The 22,269-nt window shown below is 33.9% G+C and overlaps 3 protein-coding genes across 5 annotated transcripts; all 3 read left to right on the forward strand.

The window, feature by feature from the left end:
- Positions 1 to 2,614: 2,614 nt before the first annotated feature.
- On the forward strand, positions 2,615 to 2,959 carry LOC125205102. Its single transcript, XM_048103919.1, has one exon. It carries the CDS (start codon positions 2,624 to 2,626, stop codon positions 2,957 to 2,959), a length of 336 nt encoding a protein of 111 aa, XP_047959876.1. The 5' UTR covers positions 2,615 to 2,623.
- A 2,252-nt stretch (positions 2,960 to 5,211) lies between these two features.
- LOC125205103 (putative FBD-associated F-box protein At5g56690) lies at positions 5,212 to 7,395 on the forward strand. The gene is made up of 5 exons (XM_048103920.1): positions 5,212 to 5,250; positions 5,333 to 5,848; positions 6,317 to 6,472; positions 6,922 to 6,951; positions 7,075 to 7,395. The coding sequence occupies exons 1-5, from the start codon at positions 5,212 to 5,214 to the stop codon at positions 7,393 to 7,395; spliced, it is 1,062 nt and encodes a 353-aa protein (XP_047959877.1).
- A 1,187-nt stretch (positions 7,396 to 8,582) lies between these two features.
- LOC125203988 (F-box/FBD/LRR-repeat protein At3g26920-like) lies at positions 8,583 to 11,013 on the forward strand. 3 transcript variants are annotated; one of them, XM_048102527.1, is made up of 5 exons: positions 8,583 to 8,749; positions 8,882 to 9,730; positions 9,822 to 9,906; positions 10,431 to 10,460; positions 10,585 to 10,779. In XM_048102527.1, the coding sequence occupies exons 1-5, from the start codon at positions 8,696 to 8,698 to the stop codon at positions 10,644 to 10,646; spliced, it is 1,080 nt and encodes a 359-aa protein (XP_047958484.1). In that variant the 5' UTR covers positions 8,583 to 8,695; the 3' UTR covers positions 10,647 to 10,779. The 3 variants fall into 3 exon arrangements, with proteins under 3 accessions (XP_047958484.1, XP_047958483.1, XP_047958482.1); XM_048102525.1 differs by having other exon boundaries at positions 8,588 to 8,749; positions 9,822 to 9,977; positions 10,585 to 11,013; XM_048102526.1 differs by lacking the exon at positions 10,431 to 10,460 and having other exon boundaries at positions 8,587 to 8,749; positions 9,822 to 9,977; positions 10,585 to 11,013.
- The last annotated feature ends 11,256 nt before the right edge of the window (positions 11,014 to 22,269 follow it).

Here is a 22,269-nt window from a genome sequence, read left to right on the forward strand (position 1 = left end):
TGTTGATCCACCAAGCTTGAGAGTTGCATAAGAAGTTGCAACGAGCTCCAGAATCTGGAAAATGCTGCAAGTCTTATTTCATTGACATTCGGGGAGAGGAAAATAATTTGGTTTTTAAGAGAGTTCCGAATCATTATGAGTTAACTATTGTTGATAATATTTATATTTCCTTTGTTTTACAATCCAAACAATACTCGAGTTATTCAGCTCAGCTGGAAAAACTGATATTGGATTTTAGCTCGCTGATAAGAGTAAAAATACATATCTTTATTCTTGTTCATATAATGTTGGAGGAGTAATTTAGTTTAGAGAAAATATTTGAGAGGAGAATTGGTGGAATGTACTCCCTCCGTCCCATTGAAGATGACTCACTTTTCTTTTTAGTTTGTCCCAACTAAGATGATCCATTACTTAAAATGGAAACACCTTTATCTCTATTTTATTCTCTCTTTCTCTTACGTTACTCTCTCCTCTCAACACACAAAATAAATTTGCAGAAAATCTCGTGCCGCCCAAGAAAGGGGTCATCTTCCTTGGACGAAGGGAGCATGAGAAATGATTTAGGAGATGTTGGTGATGTAAGAAAACTAAGGAATACTTATTTTTTAAACTTAAGTTGTGCAAAATGGTACGAACTCTAACATATTTATTGGCATTCCTAACTCATTCTAGAATTCTCTATTTAATTATTTTATATTCTAAATATCTATATTTTTTTCTATAAAAATCTTGATATTTTCTTAAATAATATCTATAGTCTAGAGAATTTTTCTAAAATATCTAAATATTTTAATACTTACTTATATGTAGAGAATTCTATATGATATCTAGATATTGTATAATATATATTTTCATTACAAAATCAAATTTATTTGTTAATATTCTAATAGAGTTGTTGGAACTTATCAAGATTGGTCCATTGATTAAAAGGGTTGCCATTGATACTGAGACTAAGATTGTGGCATCCACTCGAAACGAAGCAATAGAGCGTGCCAGCCATCTTGTATGTATCTAGCTTTTTTAAGCAAAAGCCATTGTGGCATGATAAACTTATAATCGAACTTAGTATGTTAGTTTCTAATTTATTTGTAGGGAAATATGACTGATTTTATTGGAGAATAAAATGACTGATTTAGTATAGTGGGTATTTTTAATCTTTATTTGTGTGCAAATTTTTTTTGATGCCGATTTTCTTTGTTCGATCGGTTATTGCAACATCAGTATACAACATGTTTGTGTTCGGTTATTATCATCAATCTAAGACTATCTAACTAGTGCTTCATTTCTAAATAATTAAATATAATAATTGTGCATTCCAGTTGAATGAAAAACAAAATACACCAAAAAAAAATGTAATCATAACAACTTGATTGCATAAATCAAAACTGATAAATCCAACATTTGTCCTAATCTATTATGCCTTTCGACTTGAAATTCCAATGCCATCTCATTCATCCCTATGTTCCGAATTTTCAAAATCACATTAATTCACTCCTATCCCATTGACTCTTGAATGATGAATTTTCTATTGTGTCTAAAAACAATAACGTCCACATTATAAAAAAATTACTACTATTGATTATACTATGAATTATCTATCGGCTGTATTTTCATATTGGGTCACCCCAAATTTATTTCGAGGTGAGAACATGAAAACTCTACATGCTATGATTGGAAATACATTCGAACTAGCCACGATGAATTAATATGTCGAACAATTTTTCCGTACTTCAATTAATTCTTCAAAAACTAACAACCTTGTAAAAAAACGAAAACTAATTTAAAATCCATATATTTCAGGTAGAAGTTCGATGACAAGATAAATATTTCATTTTTTTTTGGTAATTTACTATTTAGAGGTAGAAGTTAGATGACATTCATGCATTTAATACAGTTTGCTAAAAAAATACTCCCTCCGTCATATTGAAGATGACTCACTTTCCTTTTTAGTTTGTCCCAACTAAGATGACCCATTACTTAAAATGGAAACACATTTATCTCTACTTTATTCTCTCTCTCTTACTTTACTCTCTCCTCTCAACACACAAAATAAATTTGCATAAAATCTCGTGCCGCCCAAAAAATGGGTCATCTTTCTTGGGACGGTGATAGGGACCTGATATTCTATTTTATTCCGGAAGGGAGCTGATATTCTCTCCGTATATTTATTTAGTTTATTTATGTTTTAGTATTATTTAGTTATTATGATTTTATTTACTTTCCATAGTGGTTAGGATTTGATTTGCTTTCCTAGTTTATAGAAGATCTTTTTGTACCACACATATTTATAATATGTGTGGAGTCTTTTATTATTATCAAGCAGAATGAATTAAATTAATATTTATCATTTTCTCAAACACGATTTCTCCCTCTTGGAGAAAACCGATATCTCCCTCAATCTCTCTCAAATTCACGCTAATCACCCCTTTTCTTCAAGATAGGCAATTAAAGCCTATCAGACGGATGGAGTATTTAAGGAAGCAACCGTCTCATCAACATATATTTACAAAAATGCCCTCAGATATATATATGTAACGTAATAAAAATGTCAAACCACCAAACTTTATTCCTATATAAAAATTCTATTCCACTCTTCAATTTCATCCCAGCAAAATAAAAAGATATGTCCCTCAACCAAAAAAGCCTCACCCTCCACCGCCACTCCGCCACCCCCTTCCGGTGGAGCCTCGGCCGCAGACGTCCTCGGCTCCCCACCGTTCGTGTCGGCGGGAAAAAGTCTCGTCACGGCTTTTCCCTGCCGAGGCTCTATAAGAAGGCGAAACTCAAGTGGCTTGAGCTCAAGTATTTGAGCATGCTAAAAAAGTTGAAGAATTACTATAAAGAATTGGTGAAGGATGTGATGCAAGGGAGTGGCACAATTGAGTCATATCAGCAATGCATGCTTCTAGAAGCTTCTTTTGGTCTTGGTAATCCGGTTATGGGTGTTTCATTTCATTAATGGTTATTATATGGGTAGCCAACATTGATGATAGAGAGAATAATAAAGTTTGAACTTTATTTTTTTTTATTACAAAGAGTATCATGCATCATAGCTAATTGAAGTGGCATATTTTTGTCCATTTCTTTTATAATTTTGAGAAATTATAATAATGCTATTGTATCTATGTTTTAAAAATAAAGTGAGAGCATGTGCAAGATCTATCACCTTACTTGTTTATATAAGTTATGCAAACAAATATAAGCATTTTTTTCTAAAGATTCTTCTTACATTAGCGTATTTCTATGAACTATTTACATTCAAATCTGTATGAGTTCAATATTTTCTTTCACATTTTGTTTTACCGAGAACATTAGTATATGTTTAGTTTTATAAGTAGCAATTAGCAATTAATAATGCCCCTCCCGAATTTTCATAATAAATTCTACCACCATAAAAATGGGCTTTATTGAGTAATGGTAATGCTTGTTAATTATCGAGTATCTTCAACTAGCACATGTCCATGTTATCAAGCTTTCCGAAGCCATTGTGACATGATAATCTGATAAGTATAATCGAACTTACCATATGTTAGTTTCTAATTTATCATGGATTATGCAGCTCATTCATACGCCCTTTGGTATCTCTAATCTTTTTGTATATCAATTTACTATTTGATTCCGATTTTCATTGCGTACTTATGGCAACATCAATATACAACATGTTTGTGTTAGTTATTATGTCTTTGAGTAAAGTCATGTTTTGTGTAAAATGTGAATGCGTATATTAAAGCTAGATAATGAATAGTGCAAATCAAAATGTTTTGGCTTGGATAGGGCGTCGATACGAGAGTTGCGGCCTAATACAGAAAAAGAAGGGAATGAATGTGATGGCGTGGCCGGAGTCGGAGGGGCTTCCCATTGTAAATGCCCTAACAAATTGTTACAAAATAAATTCGCTCATGCAACGGCTATCCCAAGTGCAATTGTCTTTAATTAGTACATATAATTATATATTATTGCAATTAAATTAATTAATAAAATCCGTCCCAGTGGCGTATCCAAGATTTTTAATATGGGGGTGCAAAAAATAGTTATAACGATTTAAAGTTTCAAATTTTAGCTAATCCTTTTAGTTCTATTTGTTTTTGTTTTCACAATATTTCTGTTTTTTTTTTAAATATTCTCTGTATTTTTTAATTAAAAAAAAAGGAATTAAAAAAAACATGGCTTTGAACACATACAAAGTCTTAAAAGAAATTAAAGGAGAACAAATGGTGGAGAGAGGATTCGAACCTAGTCCTCTAGGTAGAAATATTGGACTTTTGACCACTAGGCTATAGCTGAATTTTGGTTACATTTCTTAGTATAATATTATAAACAACAAGTTTTGGGGGTACAATTATACCCCTTGTTACAATGTACATACGCCACTGCTACGTCTGCCATTAGGAGTCCCATTTATGGGCGGCACGAGTTTTAAGAAATTTTAAGAAAAATAGGTGGAAAAAAGTTAGTGGAATAAGAGTCTCACTTGTATATATTAGTTTTAAATGAAATGTGACTGGAATGAGTTAGTGGAAGGTGAGATCCTATTATTATTTATGGTAAAAGTGAACCGGGACTCCTATTTGCGGACGGACTAAAATGGAAAAATGGGACTCCTATTCGCAGACAGATGGGAGTAATCTCTAATTAGTGCTAGTGTATTTCTTAATTCTATTTTTTATTTGTTGTTATTTTATAGGTCCAAATCTAGAAGCCCAAACCTCAAATCCATATAGTAGTCCAAGCCCAAATAAAAAACCCAAACAATATAAATAAATCAAGAAAGCGCCGATTATAAATTTTTACAGGAGCAGAATCGATATTCCAGTTGTCTATATGTTTAGGTATCTATCTCGATTTGTGATCGAAGCTAATGGAGTACTCCCTCCGTCCCAATAAATATGAAACATTTGGTTTCCGGCACGGGATTTTATGCAGTGTTGTTTTGTGAGTTGATGAAGAGAGAGTAAAGTAGGAGAGGGGGAAAAGTAGAGAGAGTGATGTTTCTATTTTAAGAAACGTTTCATTTTTAATGGGACAACCTAAAAAGGAAAACGTTGCATTTCTAATGGGACAGAGGGGGTATAACCTAAGCGGAAATAGGAAGGTAAGCGGCTGATTATTCATACCTTCAAAGTGATTATTATGTCTTTAAATAAACTCTTGTTTGGTGTAAAATGTAAAGGCTTCATGTGTATATTCTTGAAAAACGCAATTCTAGTTACTATGGCGGCGTTGATAATGGGTGATGGACATGCTTGCGATGTGATTAACGGATTATGCATATTTAAAGTCATATATAGTGTAAATGTCTTTTAATTTTGTGTTAATGTATGTACAATTTCAGGGGAAACTGATTTCGAGTGAAAATGGTGGTTTTGATAAATTGAGTGATGATGTACTGATTAGGATTCTGTCTCGAATGAATGTTAAGGAAGCTGCGAGGACGAGTGTCCTCGCGCATAGATGGAGATATTTGTGGAGGTTTGTCAATGGCACTCTGAAATTTGATCGTTGGAATACTGCCACTGCAAATGTAAGGAAAAGGGAAAATTTCTTGGCATGGGCGAATGCTGTAGTGAAGCATCATCAATTTCAATGTATTGAGGGCATGGTTATTAAATCTTATATGGGGGCAGAAGATTTTGAAGATAACGATTCGAGCATAGCTTGTGCAGTTGACGATTTGGTGTACTTTGCTATGAATAAGCAAGTTCAGAGGCTCAAGTTGAGACTTTTGTTTAGACATATGTATTCCTTCCCAGTTCTTAAGATGTTATTAGCATCATATTCACTAGGCTTCGGTTCTCCTTTTTACCGCCTGAGAGACCTTAGATTGGTGCATGTTAATGTCGAAGATGAGGTGATTCATTACTTTCTTGCATCGTGTCCCAATCTTGAGAAGTTGCACATACATTACTCTTGTATCACACAAAATATTAAAGTTGTTGATCCACCAAGCCTGAGAGTTTTGTACATAAGAAGGTGCATCGAGCTCCAGTGTCTGGAGATATCTGCTGCCAGTCTAGTCTCATTGACATTCATTGACATTTGAGGGAGAGGGGAACAGTTGACATTCGTGGGAGAGGAGAACAGTTTGGTTTTGAAGAGAGTTCCAAATCTTTGTGAGTTAACTATTGATGATGGCATCTGTATTTCCTTTGTCTTACAACCCAAGCAACACTCGAGCTATTCAGCTCAGTTGGAAAAGCTCATATTGGATTTCCGCTTAGTGAATGGAGTAAAAGTGGATAACCTTATTCTTGTTCATATGTAACTAAAGATTGCCATTTTTTATTTTTCTGACTATGTAACTTTTTCCCCCTCTCAGGAATACAATATACCAATCGTTGCTTTGCCTGATTTGCCCCAATTATGCTCCCTCAAACGGCTGGAAGTGCAAGTTCACACCGAAGGCTGTCATAGCCTTCTCTTCTTCACATCGTTGATCAATGCATCTCCACAGTTACGCGAGTTTAGGATTGAGGTGAACTAAATCTGTAGTTTCTTTCTTGAATTGATTTTGTGTACAATTTCATTTGCAAAATGTCTCTGATCCTCATCTGACTTGGTTCTGTCTGATGTTTTCAAGATATATAATCATAATTTGCTGCTTAGTGTTGACTTGATTTTGGGGTGCTCTGCTTTTATTCTACCGTAGTCTTTTCTCGCACTTCTCAAGCATCACAAGTATACTGTATTGGACTCGTAGATATTCTGGTGCAGTTTACATCTCGAAGGTCAAAGATTGTGATTCAGCTTGCTGCAGTGATTATAACACAAAACTAGTTAAAGAATCACCAAGTCTTAAACTTGATTGAGAAATAATCATCATAAATGGAATGATCTCTTTTATGTTATGTTTCCATCTTAAGAGTGCTATTTTTGATATAAACAATGTCTTATCTGTTTGTGTTAATTTCATTTTTGTCACAGGTGCGTTACTCAGACCTCTCGTCATATTTGGTACTCCACATCAACTCTATATGCACAATTTCACTTATAGTCCAGTTTGTTGTTTTCTTTTGAAAAATAAATCTCCTTTTTCAAATACGAGTTCGTAAGTCTGATACTTTTTCACCATGACAGGGGGATGTAGAGTTGTCGTTTCCTGTTATAGGTACTGCAAATGCCGTGAAATTCGTACATAGTAATCTCAAGGTGGTTGAAATTAAGGGGTATGTTGGGTGCTCGTCCGAAGAAGAGATGCTGTTGGAATTGATCAAGATTGGTCCATTGATTGAAAGGGTTGCCATTGATACTGAGACTGATTACTACTACTTTCTACAGCCACAGAGATCGGGGATGCATTTGACGGAGATTGTGGCAACCACACGAAACGAAGCTAAAGAGCGTGCCCGACATTTTGTATCCAGCTTTCTTAAGCAAATTGAAGTCATTGTGACATGATAAACTGATAAACCATTTGTTAGTTTCTAAATTTACCTAGGATTATGCTCAGCTCTTTCATACTTGGGAAGAAAAAAAATTACTGATTTATTATGGTGGGTATTTTTAATATTTCGTGTGTGAATTTATTTTTGTTACCGATTTTCTTTCTTCAATTATTGCAAATCGAGCTGATATTTCTCTCTGACGGGGAGTGTTTACTGTTTACTTTGTTACACCCCTACTTGATTTTGAATTAGTTTGTAATTATCTAATGTCGATTTTTGTGAAATTGTATTTTTATGATAATTTGAAAATCAAACAGGGACATCATATCTAATGAGTTAAATCATGTTGCATGTTCATACGCAAAATGACGTCCTTGGTTGTAAAAATTAACAATATGCTACTCCCCATCAATTCTAATCTTTCCATGAAAAGTGGGACCATTCTAATTTTGGAAAAAATTTTCATTCTCTCTACAAATAAAATTTTAGAAACTTTTTCTATCCATCTATTTCTTACTTTACCAATTATATATATAATTATATATTATTGCAACTAATTAATTAATAAATCTCTAATTAAATGCGTGCTAGTGTATTTCTTAATTCCATTTTATATTTTGTTGTTGCTTTATAGCCCAAATCTAGAGGCCCAAAGTGGGACCATTCTAATTTCGGAAAATTTTTTCACTCTCTACAAATAAAATTTTAGAAACTTTTTCTATCCATCTATTTCTTATTTTACCAATTATATATATAATTATATATTATTGCAACTAATTAATTAATAAATCTCTAATTAAATGCATGCTAGTGTATTTCTTAATTCCATATCATATTTTGTTGTTGCTTTATAGCCCAAATCTGGAGGCCCAAGTCTCAAACCCAAACTTTAAATCAAGAAAGCGCCTATTAAAATTTTTTACAGAAATAGAAGAGCCAAATACTCTCTCCGTCCCAAGGTATTAGACCAACTTTTTCTTTTGGGATGTCCCATCATATTAGACTCATTTCCTTTTTTTAGTAAAAAGCATCTATCTTATTTTATTCTCCACCTACCTTTTTCTCTCTTCTCTCCCCTACTTTTTTCCTCTCTCATACTTTACTTTTTCAACTTTAACTATTTATTTAAATATCAATTTCTTAAATCATGTGCAGAAGTGAGTCTAATACTCCGAGACGGAGGGAGTATCTCTTTGAAGGAGCAGAATCGAAATATTTGCTATCTCGATTTGTGAATCGAAGCTAATATTTCTCTGATTGTTTACTGTTTCCTCTTCTTTTACATTTAGATTTAGATAAGCTATCATATTTCGATGGATCTCGTCAATTCTACAAAACCAGAGCGTCATCGAAGCGGAAATTGGAAGGTAAGCGGCTGATTATTCAAACTCGCGAAGTGATTATTCAAATTTGCGTTGTGATTAATGGATTATGCATATTTAAAGTCGTATTTAGTGTAAATGCCTTTTAATTTTGTGTTAATGTATGTACAATTTCAGGGGAGTGAAAATGGGGGTTTGGATGAATTGAGTGATGATGTAGTGATTAAGATTCTGTCTCAAATGAATGTTAAGGAAGCTGCGAGGATGAGTGTCCTCGCGCATAGATGGAGATATTTGTGGAGGTTTGTCAATGGCACTCTGAAATTTGATAGCTGGGAGACTACCATTGCCATTGCGGATGTAAGGAAAAAGGAAAAGTTCTTGGCATGGGTGAATGCTGTGGTGAAGCATCATCAAGGTCAATGTATTGAGGGCATGGTTATTAGATCTGATATGAGGGAAAAGGATTTTGAACATAACGGTTCGAGCATAGCTTGTGCAGTTGACGATTTGGTGTACTTTGCTATGAATAAGCAAGTTCAGAGGCTCAAGTTGATGCTTTTGTTTACCAGTATGTATCCCTTCCCAGATCTTAAGAAGTTATTATCATCATATTCACTAGGCTTCGGTTCTCCTTTTTACCGCCTGAGAGACCTTAGATTGGTGCATGTTAATGTCGAAGATGAGGTGATTCATTACTTTCTTGCATCGTGTCCCAATCTTGAGAAGTTGCACATAGATTACTCTAGTATCACAGAGAATATTAAAGTTGTTGATCCACCAAGCTTGAGAGTTTTGTACATAAGAAGTTGCAGCAAGCTCCAGTGTCTGGAGATATCTGCCAGTATTGTCTCATTGACATTCGGGGGAGAGGAGAATAGTTTGGTTTTGAAGAGAGTTCCAAATCTTTGCGAGTTAACTATTGATGATGGTATCTGTATTTCCTTTGTTTTACAACCCAAGCAACACTCGAGCTATTCAGCTCAGCTGGAAAAGCTCATATTGGATTTCCGCTTAGTGAATAGAGTAAAAATGCATAACCTTATTCTTGTTCATATGTAACTAAAGATTGCCACTTTTTTATTTTTCTGACTATGTAACTTTTTCCCCCTCTCAGGTATACAATATACCAATTGTTGCTTCGCCTGATTTGCCCCAATTATGCTCCCTCAAACGGCTGGAAGTTCAAGTTCACACTGAAGGTCGTCAAAGCCTTCTCTTTTTCACATCGTTAGTCAATGCATCTCCACAATTACGCGAATTTAGGATTGAGGTGAACTAAATCTGTAGTTTCTTTCTTGAATTGATCTTGTGTACAATTTCATTTGCAAAATGTCTCTGATCCTCATCTGACTTGGTTCTGTCTCATGTTTTCAAGATATATAATCATAATTTGTTGCATAGTGTTGACTTGATTTTGGGGTCCTCTGCTTTCATTCTACCGTAGTCTTTGGTCGCATTTCTCAAGCATCACAAGTATACTGTATTGGCCTCGTAGATATTCTGGTGCAGTATACATCTCGAAGGTCAAAGATTGTGATTCAGCTTGCTGCAGTGATTATAACACAAAAATAGTTAAAGAATCACCAAGTCTTAAACTTGATTGAGAAATCCATAATCATCATAAATGGAATGATCTCTTTTATGTTATGTTTCCATCTTAAGAGTGCTATTATTGATATAGACAATGTCTTATCTGTGTGTGTTAATTTCATTTTTGTCACAGGTGCGTTACTCAGACCTCTCGTCATATTTGGTACTATTCCACATCGACTATATCTGCACAATTTCACTATAGTCGAGTTTGTTGTTTTCTTTTTCAAATTAAATCTCCTTTTTCAAACACGAGTTCTTAAATCTGTTGCTCTTCATCATGACAGGGAGATGTAGAGTTGCCGTTTCCTGTTATAAGTGCTGCAAATGCTATGAAATTCGTACATAGTAATCTCAAGGTGGTTGAAATTGAGGGGTATGTTGGGTGCTCGGTCGAAGAAGAGTTGCTGTTGGAACTGATCAAGATTGGTCCATTGATTGAAAGTGTTGCCATTCATACTAAGACTGGTTACTACCATCTACTCAAAACGAGGAGGCCTTTGCCGGAGATTGTGGCAACCACACGAAACGAAGCAAAGGAGCGCGCCAGACATTTTGTATCCAGCTTTCCGAAGCAAATTGAAGCCATTGTGATATGATAAATTGATGTAATCGAACTCACCATATGTTAGTTTCTAGTTTTACCTTGGATTATGCAACTCATTCATGCTTGCGTTGATTTTTGGAAGAAAAAATGACTGATTTACGTTGGTATTTTTAATCTTTTTTGTGTGTGAATCGACTTAGATACCGATTTTCTTTGTTTAATTACTATGCCTAGAGCCATGTTTTGTGTAAAAAATATAAACGTTTTTTCATGAAAAACAGAATTCAGAGTTGTTAAGTATTTATGTTGTGATTAGTTGGTTATGCAGAGTATAACAGATTAATTTTTATGGTTATTACGCTGCAATTATTCGACCTACTTCATAAACAATGTTTTTAATTTTTATCATCAATCTAATTAGTGCTTCTTCTTGAATAATTAAATGCGGAGTAATATATTGTGCATGTCGCTTTAATTCAATGAAAAACTAAACAAAATAAACCAAATAAATGTAAACATAACAACTTCAGTAAATAAATCAAAACTAAAAAAAAGTCAACATTTACGTTCCAAATTTTGAAACTATCATTAAATTCACGCTTAATCGCTTGTCCCTTTTCTTGACTCTTGTTCTCAAATTATTGATTTACATACTAATTTTAAAATTCGCTGTTACTAAATTATTGATTTGTACATGATTTTGTAATTAAATTATTGCTTTGTTATTTTTGCAATTAAATTATTAATTTGTTCTAATTGCATAATCAATCAAACTTTGGCGATGATATGCATTTATGACTTATTTGTCTTGTAATTGAATGTCAACTAAAATGCCTGTCAACATTTTAGACAGGGAAACAATTTTATACTATTATACTTAATTTAATAATTTTTTATTGAATTGTTATTCATGTTAGAATCCAAAAGTTCACTGGTTAGAAAATTAAAGTAAATCAAATATTTAATAATTTTCAAGTATATGATAAAAAAAACTAATAATAATTGAAAATCTATATATTTCAGATAGAAGTTCGATGACAACATAAATATTTATAAAAAATAAAAATAGTTAAAATTTATGTATTTATTTACATATAGAAGTTGGATGGCGTCTCATACTTTCATGCATGGAATAATTAGTAGTGCGCCAAAAAAATACTCCATATTCCATATAAGGAATCAACACTCTCCTCAACATATAATAACGAAAATGCCCTAAAAAATGTTACACCACCAAACTTTATTCCTAGACTATATATACATAATTGCTCTATCCCACTCTTCAATTTCATCCCACTAAAGAAATTTAATACTCTCTCCGTTCCATAGTAACAGAGGCATTTCATTTTCTGCACTCATTTTAAAAAAATGATATTAAATAGTTAAAGGGGAGAGAGAGTAAAATAAGAGAGATGATAATGTAGAGAAAAGTCTTATCTACAATATTCTATCTCTTAATTTACTTTTTCTCCACTTTAACTATTTATAATTATTGTTTCAAAATGAGTGCGCAAAATAAAATGCCTCTATTACTGTGAAACGGAGGGAATATGTCTTCCAAAACTGCCCCCATCAACCCAAAACGCCTCACCCTCCGCCGCCACTCCCCCACCTCCTTCCGGTGGAGCTTCCACCGCAGGCAGCAGCGGCTCCCCATTGTCCGCCTCGGCGGGATGAAGCCTCGCCGAGGCTTTTTGGTATAAGGATATGCAATAAGGTGAAGGTCAAGTGGTTGAAGCTCAAATATTTGAGTATACTTAAAAAGTTGAAGAATTATTATTGCGATTTGGTGAAGGATATGACAATTGAGTCGCATCAACAATGCATTCTTGTAGAGACTTCTTTTGGTAGATGCTACATATCCTTTGAAGTTTAAACTATAATTTTTTTATGTTACAAAAAGTATTTTATGCATCAATGTTAGTTGAAGCGATATATTTTTTTCATGTGTGTTTTTAATAATTTTGAGAATTTTTATGATGCGATTGTAATTATGTTTCGAAACTGAAGAAAAGCAAGTGCAAGATCTATTACCGTTCTTTTGTAAACTATAAGTTGTTGTGTAATTACATCAAGCATTTTTTTCTTCAAAGGATTCTTCTTAATTCTTATATTAGCATGTTTTTATGAGATATTTACATTCAAATTTTGTTGTGTTCGATATTTTTTTTCTCAATAAATAGTTGACAAAATATCAACAAAAGGGTAATATCGTCATTATGTTATCATATGATAATTTTCGTGAGTGTTTTTTTATATCAACATTGTGTATTACAAATATCAACAATATGACATTAGAATATCAATACAAAGATAAGAAAATATCAACACATTTTTATTGAAATTGGACATGCATAATATTGAGATTTTACCTACAATATATTGAGATTTTTGTTGCATTTGTTGATAAAAGCTGCTTATCAACATGTACAAAAATTGAAATATAATTTATCAAATTTCATCACCCGAACATCGTCGGAACATATGCAATTGAGATCTCGTTGGAATCCTTATTAAATTATCTTTAATTTTGATATATTTTTTGCGAAAAAATAATTTAAATTGAGAGAGTTACGTAAATTTAAAGATTAGAGATGATTTTGAGGAGAGAGAAAGTAGTTAGTTATAATTACTACATATAGGATTTGACATTAATACCCTTTTTATTTAATTAATAATTATTTAAATTTAAAATATATTACACTTGGCATTATATTAACCACAAGATCTTCTAATCTAATGGTTGAAAATTGGTCTCAATTTGGGATTGGTAATTAGTTAGCAATTGATTACATCTCAATACTACATTATATTTTTTATATATATTAGATATATTCTATGAATATATATAAATATAATATATTATATTATACTAATAGAATATATATAATATATTAATATTAATAGAATATATAATATATTATATTAAAATACAATTCATTCTTTTTCGAATCGAAAAACCAAAAATTTTGTATTTTTAAAACTGAACTGAACTGAAAAATTGACAAAATCAAACTGAATATCATATTTTGGTTCGGTTTGCATATTTGATTTTTGACTTTTTTGCTCACCTCTAGTTCAGATTTGCATATTTAAAATGCGAAAAAATCACACAATTTTCTACACTTTAACATCATTAATTCGAAACATTTTTTTTTGTTTTGCACAAACACCTTTTAATTAACTCATGATCCAGTTTTTTTTAAAGTTTAATTTCAATTAAGTAACTTCCCAATACTGACTTCTAAAATAAGTTTTCTTTTATACCTCGAATGACAATTAAAAAACACAACTCAATTATTAAAATTAGACATATCATTTCATTAATTCGCCCTTAATTTAGGTAGAATACTCAATAGGAGTATTATTTATTCCACGACCAATAAACCGTGTATTTTCGTATTCCATTTTTATTCATGTTTTATAAGGGAATAGTTCAAAGCCCAAATCTGAAAGCTAAAATACTAGAGCCCAAATCTCCAATATCAAGCCCAAAGGCCCAAGGGTAAATCCCAGATGAAATTAAAATAGTAAAATACAGTACATTACTAATTATGAAATACTACAATTAAATGAAAGCAATAAAACGCCAAATTATCATCTTTTTTTGCCGGAACTAAATCGAAATTCCAGTTCTCTATATGTTTAGGAATGTCAAATTCAATCCGCTATAATTTTTATTTAATTAGATACATTTGAGAATTTGGAATTTGTCACATGTTGAAACTTAACTTATGGCTAATATATTTGTCTTTCTTTGCTATATGTATATGTTCTAAGATTAGTATTAGGAAGCTATAACTATAGTAGGAATGTTGTAAAGTTTGTTAAATTTATTTAAGTTGAGAGCTTGTGCAGTATTTTGAATCTTTGATTTCAAAAGAAACATTGTTGTTGTAAAACGATTTTTTAAATTCTTCTGCGTGTAATGTTTGGCTCTGTAATTGTTCGTATTGATTTTAAATTTTATTGATATCACGTGGATGACAATTGATTGGAACCATCACTTGACTTTTATTTTGATCTTTAGCTATTATGTTGAAAATATTGTTTATAACGTGGAATTAAAAATAAGAAAGATGGTGCAACTTTTACGTTTTTTTGATAGTATTATGTCGGTTTTTACATATTTAAATCTGTAACTACGACTCTTTGGGGTTGATTTTGGAAGTTAGGAACGTGTATTTGATAAATAAAGAATATTGAAATCTAACTTTGAACAAATCACAAATTTAAAATAAGCTTATGGTACCATTACCAATACATAGTACTTTCCCAGTTTAGGAGTTAGAATTAGTTATGACACGAATTTTAAGAAATTGGTTGAATACGTAATAAATGAAGGGGAGGAGATCCTCTGCAGTGTTGGGAAACACAGCATCATATGCTGTGGTTTAAATGCAGCTGGTAGGGAATGAAACGCAGCAAATGCTGCAAATTTTCTTTTTTTTTTATAATAATACTCCACTATGTTTATTTCATACTCCGTTAAAATATTGTTTTCATTTAAATATTTATAATTATTTGTAAAATTTAATTAGTTTGATGATTAAAAATACTTATCGAGACGAAGTATCTATCAATTAAATATTCATAAAAATTTAGTTAGATTGCTAAATTAAAAATACTTATCGATTCTAATTAGAATATTCTGATGAAGTAAATATCAACCACCTAAAGTGCTCAAAATATGCTTGGTATTTTCCGTTAACCGAGCACTTTCACCCTTTATATCGAGCACTTTGTTGTGCGGTAATCAGCCATTTTTTGGAATGTAAGTATCGTATCTTTGGTTTTTGTTTTTATTTTAGTTATATATTACCCCTTCCGTCCCATAATAGATGTCATACTTTCCTTTTTCGTTTGTCTTATAAAGAATGTTACATTTCCATTTTTTAAAAAAGTTTACTCTCACTTAATATAAAAATTATATATTTGTTCTCTATTTAACACACAAAACAAAACATTCTAAAATCTGTATCATCCCGCAAGTATGATATCTTTTGTGAGACAGGGGTACTATGTTTTTTAAAAAATAAAAATATCAAATAAAAATTTAAATCCTATAATGGATGATATGATAATTAGAATTGCTACCTATTTTAATTCATCAATTTTACTAAATTTTACAATATTTGTGAATATTTTAAAAAATATTTCAATATAAAATAAAAAGAGAAATTTGTTGCGTTTCAATTCGTGTATGTGATGTGTCTAAACCAAATTTTATCAAACAAACTAAATTTTACAATAGTTATTTTAAATGAAAACAATATTTTAACGGAGTATTAAATAAACATAGTGGAGTATTATTATAAAAAAGAAAATTTGCAGCATTTGCTGCGTTTCATTCCCTACCGGTTGCGTTTAAACCACAGCATATGATGCTAAGTTTTCCAACACTGCAGAGGATCTCCTCCCTAAATGAAGTGAGTTAATGGAAAACGAGATGGTTTGACTTTTAGATAATAGCATTTTTTAAGTTTATTTTTATATAGATAATGACATTTGAGTGTAATTTTGATGAATAATGTGGTAAAATTTTATGTCTAAATATAGAATATTCTAAATGCGACTCTGAAACTAGGACGGACTTAAATGACAAAATGTGACTCTTAAAGCCATCCGCATCTCTGTCTCTTAACTGTCTCATCTCTTCACTATTCATGGGCCTCACTGTACTTTTCACCCCATCTCTTAACTAAGAGACATCACCTGCATCCCTCAATCTCTTAACCATCTCATCTCTTAACAATTCATTCAATTTCATTTTTTATTTTTAATTCCAACAAATTCAATTAATAAAAATAAACTTCATTAAATAAAATAAAAATTACAATTTAAAGGCCTAAAAAATTTAAAAAATATATAATTAAAATCCTAAAAAAAATTAAAAATACATAATTAAAATCATAAAAAAATAAAAAAAAACACACCATTAAAAAAATTTGAGTGAGAATAGAGAGTTTTTTTATGGTGGATAATTTGTGGGAATGATTTGGTATTTATAGAAGTGAGTGGAGGCTTTAAAAAATTGAAAAAAAATTACAAATTTGAAAAAAACGGCTATAAACTGCTAGTATAGTTTATGGATTTTTTATATATATATATTTTTAATTTTTTAATTTTTTCTGATTTAAAAAAAAATCAATTTTAACGGATAAAAACGACGTCCACTCGCGGGTCGGCGAGTGGGCATCACGCACGAACCACAGCTCGCAACGTCGCCAAGGCGCGTGGCGAGACGTCTCGAGGCCGGCCACTTCGGAAGGAGACATGGGACGAGATGTCCCGTCTCATCGAGACGAGATGGAGGCCGCATCGCCGTCTCGATGCGGTTTCATCTCTTCGAGACGAGATAGAGCCCGCATCGAGACGCGATGCGGATGCCCTAAACTGGGACGGATGGAGTAATAAATATATATCTTGCAAAATATTCCCAATCTATAAAGTTTTACATAAAATTAAAGCCTAATCTATTAACCTTATCCCTTTTTTTTGTTATTAGTATATTAGCAAGTGAGAAACATAAATATATTTAAAATTAATTCATACATTTAAAAATCCCAACATATAGAGCTAAATTATATTTAAACCGACCACAATTTATATTCAACGCCTAAATACTAAGTCATTCTCAAAGAAGTCAAGTTATTGGTAAATGTGAACATAGAACTGCAGCAATATTATTATTCCAATTATATAATTTTACATACTTTCAAGACATAATAATTATAAATGTTGCAATTACTGTGGCCTTTGAAAAATTGATAATATTATTGGACGGTGTTATACAAAAATTTGTTAGGAAAACGAAATAAATCGGTAGTCTTGGACCATTATATATCTGTAGATAGTACTATAATAGTCCCCGCTCACAAAATGAATGGTTATTAGTCTATCAATTTTATAATGGAAAATTAATGACTGAAACTTACACACGTATTTTCATTAAACAAGAAGCATAAACCTAATTTTATAACACCTATTATTATCTTTGTTTTAAATTAGTTAAAAGTCTTGTAAAGTGAGTCAATTAATTGGCTTTAGGTTCTAAATAGCTAGGTAGAAATATGGCATGGACCTAGAATGGGTATAAATCTAATATAAATCCAATTTTTTAAAAAAAAAAATGAAAATAAACATAGCATAAAGTACCTTATTAAATAGGAATGTCAAACTTTAACTAATTCGATATGCAAAAGTTAATTTAATTATTCATGTCTTATTATACAGTCCCGCCAAATAAACTGAAATTCATAATTGCAAATATTTTGTGTTGACCAATGCCCCATCATTTATAGTATTTTATTCCAACATTCATATATGCATAATGCATGTACAGTATAAATATTTATATTTTAGTGAATACTAAAATACACTTACGTAGAAAGAAATTAAAATTCCTGTACATTTTCCAACTTCCAACTGCCTAATATTAAGTGATTGCATAATGGTGCTCTTCAATCGTCATGGATGAAAGTCCATACTTTATTTTAATATTATTTTCCTAAGTGGGAATATTAGAACAAATCGAGTCAAAGTTCGATTTCCAAATCTTTAGATCTTAGTTTGATAAATTTCATGGTTTTTGACTGTAGATAATTATTTTAATGTCTCCATAGAACGAGCATTCAGTTTGACTTATATTTTAAAAAATAAATTCAGACCTCCAAATTTTACATTTTCTAGTATTGCATATAATACTGTCATTTTTAATGAACTTTATTCGGAAGTGTTTGAATCTGCTATGTAATTTATTTGATTTCTATATCCTTCACCTATATATATATTAGGGATGTGATCAGGTCCATAACTAATATTCTGTCAAAAATCAAAGCAAATCTCAGCTATTGGATTATATGATGTAACCATTAGATTAATGTCACGTGTCATCTAATAATGTAGATTGTGTAGTCTAATAATGTAGCTCGGCTAATAATGTAACACGCTTTAGTCTAATAATATAGATTGTGCAGTCTAATAATGTAGTCCAGTTTATAATGTAACACTTTTAGTATAATAATGTAGCTCGGATATTATAATCACAACCATCCAATCTAAGGATCCAAGAACTGAGATTTGCTTGATTTTGACAAAATTTACCTAATGAACCACCTGTCACGTCAGCAACACTAAAAAAACCACCTGCCACATCAAATTTAGGCCAGCCGCAATAAAAATAATTCAAAAAATACTACATTAACGGAATTAAATTTACGGAATTAAAATTACGATTAAAATACGGAATTAAATTTACGACACATATACGGGAAAAATAATCAATTCCATTAAAAAAAAAAGTACAAAGATTTTAAAAAAAAAAAGTACATGATTTTTTTTTTTTAAAAATAAGGGCTTCAACACACGAGCCCCGCCACTCTCTACTCCTCATCGCGTCGCCGTCGTCCTCGTCGTCGCCGCCGCCGCCGCCGCTGCCGCCACCCGTGGTATCTGAGCCCACGTCGGAAACCCCTAGCCGTGTCCTCGCGATCTCTAAATCAGCACGCATGCTCTCGAGCATCTCGTGAAGAAACCTCTTCTCCGTGGGGTCGGTGGCGTTCTTCCACTCTCGGAAGACCTGTAACATCTGAGCCCGCGTTTGGTTACGCGAATGGAGAGTGTACTCGAGTGGGGCGGGTGGGAGGGCGGAGGACCGGACATCGCGGGGCGATAGGGGGGATCCGCCCCTCGCAGCCCGGCCGCGCCCGCTTCTGTCCAACCGGGCGGGGGCGACCGGTAAATGAAGGAGGGGATGGAAACTCCTCAGCATCCGGGGGAGGTCGTGGGATCCGCCGCTGTGCTGCCGCTGTAGTCGCCGCTATAGTTCGGTCGCTGCTTCTTCGGCCACCTAGCGTCGCACCCCGCCCGGAATTTCTCGGAGTCCTTCAGCAACAAGAAGCACTCCCGGAAGGTGAACTCCTTATACTTCCCCTCCAAGGGGAACTGACTCGTGGCTATCCTTCGGGCGTCGTCCTCATTACGCCCACCACGAGCCGACGGAGGGCGTTGGCGTACAAATTCGCAAAACGGCCCACCGCGGCCTTGGCGCGCTCCCACCCCTTCCGGACCTCCTCGTTGCTGAAGTCCTTCCCGTGCGGGCAGTGCCTCCTATAGGCAGCTCGATCTTCGACCACATGTTGACGACCCGCTGGTTGTTCGCAACCAGCGGATCGTCGCACACCTCCAACCACCCCTTGGCCACCCCGGCGTACTCATCCTCCATCCACTTCCTCCGGCCGTGTGGCAACGGGCTGCGATGACTCGCCGACCGCCTTGCCCTTCCCCTTCCCCCTCGTCTTCTTCTTCGGCGCGGCCGGCGTCGCTGGAACGGGAGTATCATCTTCCCCGAGATCGATCCCCATATCATGCAATGACAGAAGGTCATCGCCAGAGAACTGCGTCTCCACCGGGTCGACGTGTGAGACGAAGCCGTCCAAAAATCAAGCGAGGGCCGATATAACACAGCGCCCTCCCTGGGTGACCCCTGCAGACCCCCGCATCCCGGATGCATACCGTGGCCCGCATCCCCGCATCCCGCCCCGCCACATCATCCCCATCATTCGGGCCGCAAGCATCATCTCGCCGCTGCATCTGGGGCATACCCCCCCACCCGGCGGCTGACTGCCCGCCGCTCTCCTGCCCGCCGCCCGGCATCCCCTCGCATACCCCCTGGTATCAGGCGCACCAGCCATCATACCCATCATCTCGGGATTCCAAGGGATGTTAAACCCCGGGTCCATCTGCCCCCATCCAGATCCCACAGTGTACCGTGGGAGTCTGAGATCCACTCGTCGCCTTTGGACTCGTTGTTGTGATCCATCGCTCGATGATGCTCTTGTACGGAAAGTTAGAGAGAGAGAAAACTCGTTAAAACAAGTGGTGCAAATGAAAATGAAACGAAAATCGCGTTTATATATGATTCAAAAAAAAAAAATCAAAAATCGCCGCTGACCGATCGGGCCGCCACAATGGCGGCTAGCCGATCGGCCAGCGCTTCGGCCAGTGACGAGCGATCGGCCAGCCCACGCCGATCCGCTCGCCGATTTCGTTCTCGCCGATTGCAATGGTTCGGCTAGCCGATCAGCTAGCGCGACGAATCGGCTAGCTGGTCGCTAGCCGACCATTGCGGATGCTCTTATATATCAAGATTAATTAGAGTTATTTGTGATTGCAAAGTATTATATTATTATTATTATTATTATTTATAAAAATGATGCCTTAGTTGTGAATAATAAAGTACTAATAAAATAGGTTATCCATCTTTATATTATACTACTGAATATTATAAAGTCTTTGTGTATTATTTTAATTATTATTATTATTATTATTATTTATAAAAATGATGCCTTAATTGTGAATAATAAAGTACTAATAAAATAGGTTATCCATCTTTATATTATACTACTGAGGGGATGTATTCAAATACTTTTCATATCTTTTATCCTTTTTCCTTCTTGATCCTAGCCCCACGATTTTGTCATCTGACGGTTAGATTAATGCCACGTGTCATTTAATAATGCACATTTTCATTCTAATAATGCACAGCGGCTAATAATGCAACATTATAGACTAATAATGCACATTTTCATTCTAATAATGCACAGCGGCTAATAATGCAACATTATAGACTAATAATGCATTGATTACAACCATCCAATTCAAGGATCCAAGGGCTGAGATTAAGAAGGAAATAGAACACTTAGGATGCAAAGGAGCCTAACGCACCCCTACTGAATATTATAAAGTCTTTGTGCATTATTTGAATTGACTAATTAACTTTTCAAGTTTGTTGTATCATGTATATATATACGTACACATAAATTACTAGTATATTTTGTAGTCAACTAGTAATATTTAAATCACATAACCGAAAAGTTTTAATTAGCTACAACAAACTATTTTGTTTTTTCATTCTTAAATATCCCATTTCTCGATTTGAAGTCTCAATCTTTTTAATTAGTCTTCTCAAAACCTTTTGACGAGTCAAAGACAACATACTTAAGAAAATAATAAAACAATTCCCATGGATTACGAAGCAACTAGATTTAATTATTATCAATTTTATAATAATGTATTCAATTCGAGAAAAATTCAATTGACCCCAAATTGGGTTCACAAAATTAATAAATCTCACGCAATCGCAGTTGGAAAATTGAGACCTTGAAATGGCTAAGTCCGCACTAATTTTTTGGCTGCCAAACTACCGGCAAAAATGGTCAAATTTTTCAATATTTTATTATTCAAAGAACTTTAAAATCATGTTAAAAGTCATTATTGCCCTTATTGCTTGAACTGCAAAATTGGAATCCATAAATTTAATCGTACGCACTAGGCCAGTCAAAATGGATATCGGGTACCCGATATCCAAACCCGAAAAAGTCGGGTAATTGGATACCCAAAACCCGATTTTTCGGGTATCGGG

This window comes from Salvia hispanica, chromosome 2, assembly GCF_023119035.1.
Source record: "Salvia hispanica cultivar TCC Black 2014 chromosome 2, UniMelb_Shisp_WGS_1.0, whole genome shotgun sequence".
NCBI classification, from domain to species: domain Eukaryota; kingdom Viridiplantae; phylum Streptophyta; class Magnoliopsida; order Lamiales; family Lamiaceae; genus Salvia; species Salvia hispanica.

Bases quoted from the DNA above. Each gene is read 5' to 3' on its own strand.
- LOC125205102 (XM_048103919.1), top strand. From the start codon at position 2,624: ATGTCCCTCAACCAAAAAAGCCTCACCCTCCACCGCCACTCCGCCACC.
- LOC125205103 (XM_048103920.1), top strand. From the start codon at position 5,212: ATGGCGGCGTTGATAATGGGTGATGGACATGCTTGCGAT. The intron at 5,251-5,332 runs GTGATTAACGGA...GTACAATTTCAG, and splicing joins GTGATGGACATGCTTGCGAT to GGGAAACTGATTTCGAGTGA. The intron at 6,952-7,074 runs GTACTCCACATC...TCACCATGACAG, and splicing joins CAGACCTCTCGTCATATTTG to GGGGATGTAGAGTTGTCGTT.
- LOC125203988 (XM_048102525.1), top strand. From the start codon at position 8,696: ATGGATCTCGTCAATTCTACAAAACCAGAGCGTCATCGAAGCGGAAAT. The intron at 8,750-8,881 runs GTAAGCGGCTGA...GTACAATTTCAG, and splicing joins ATCGAAGCGGAAATTGGAAG to GGGAGTGAAAATGGGGGTTT. The intron at 9,978-10,430 runs GTGAACTAAATC...TTTTTGTCACAG, and splicing joins TACGCGAATTTAGGATTGAG to GTGCGTTACTCAGACCTCTC.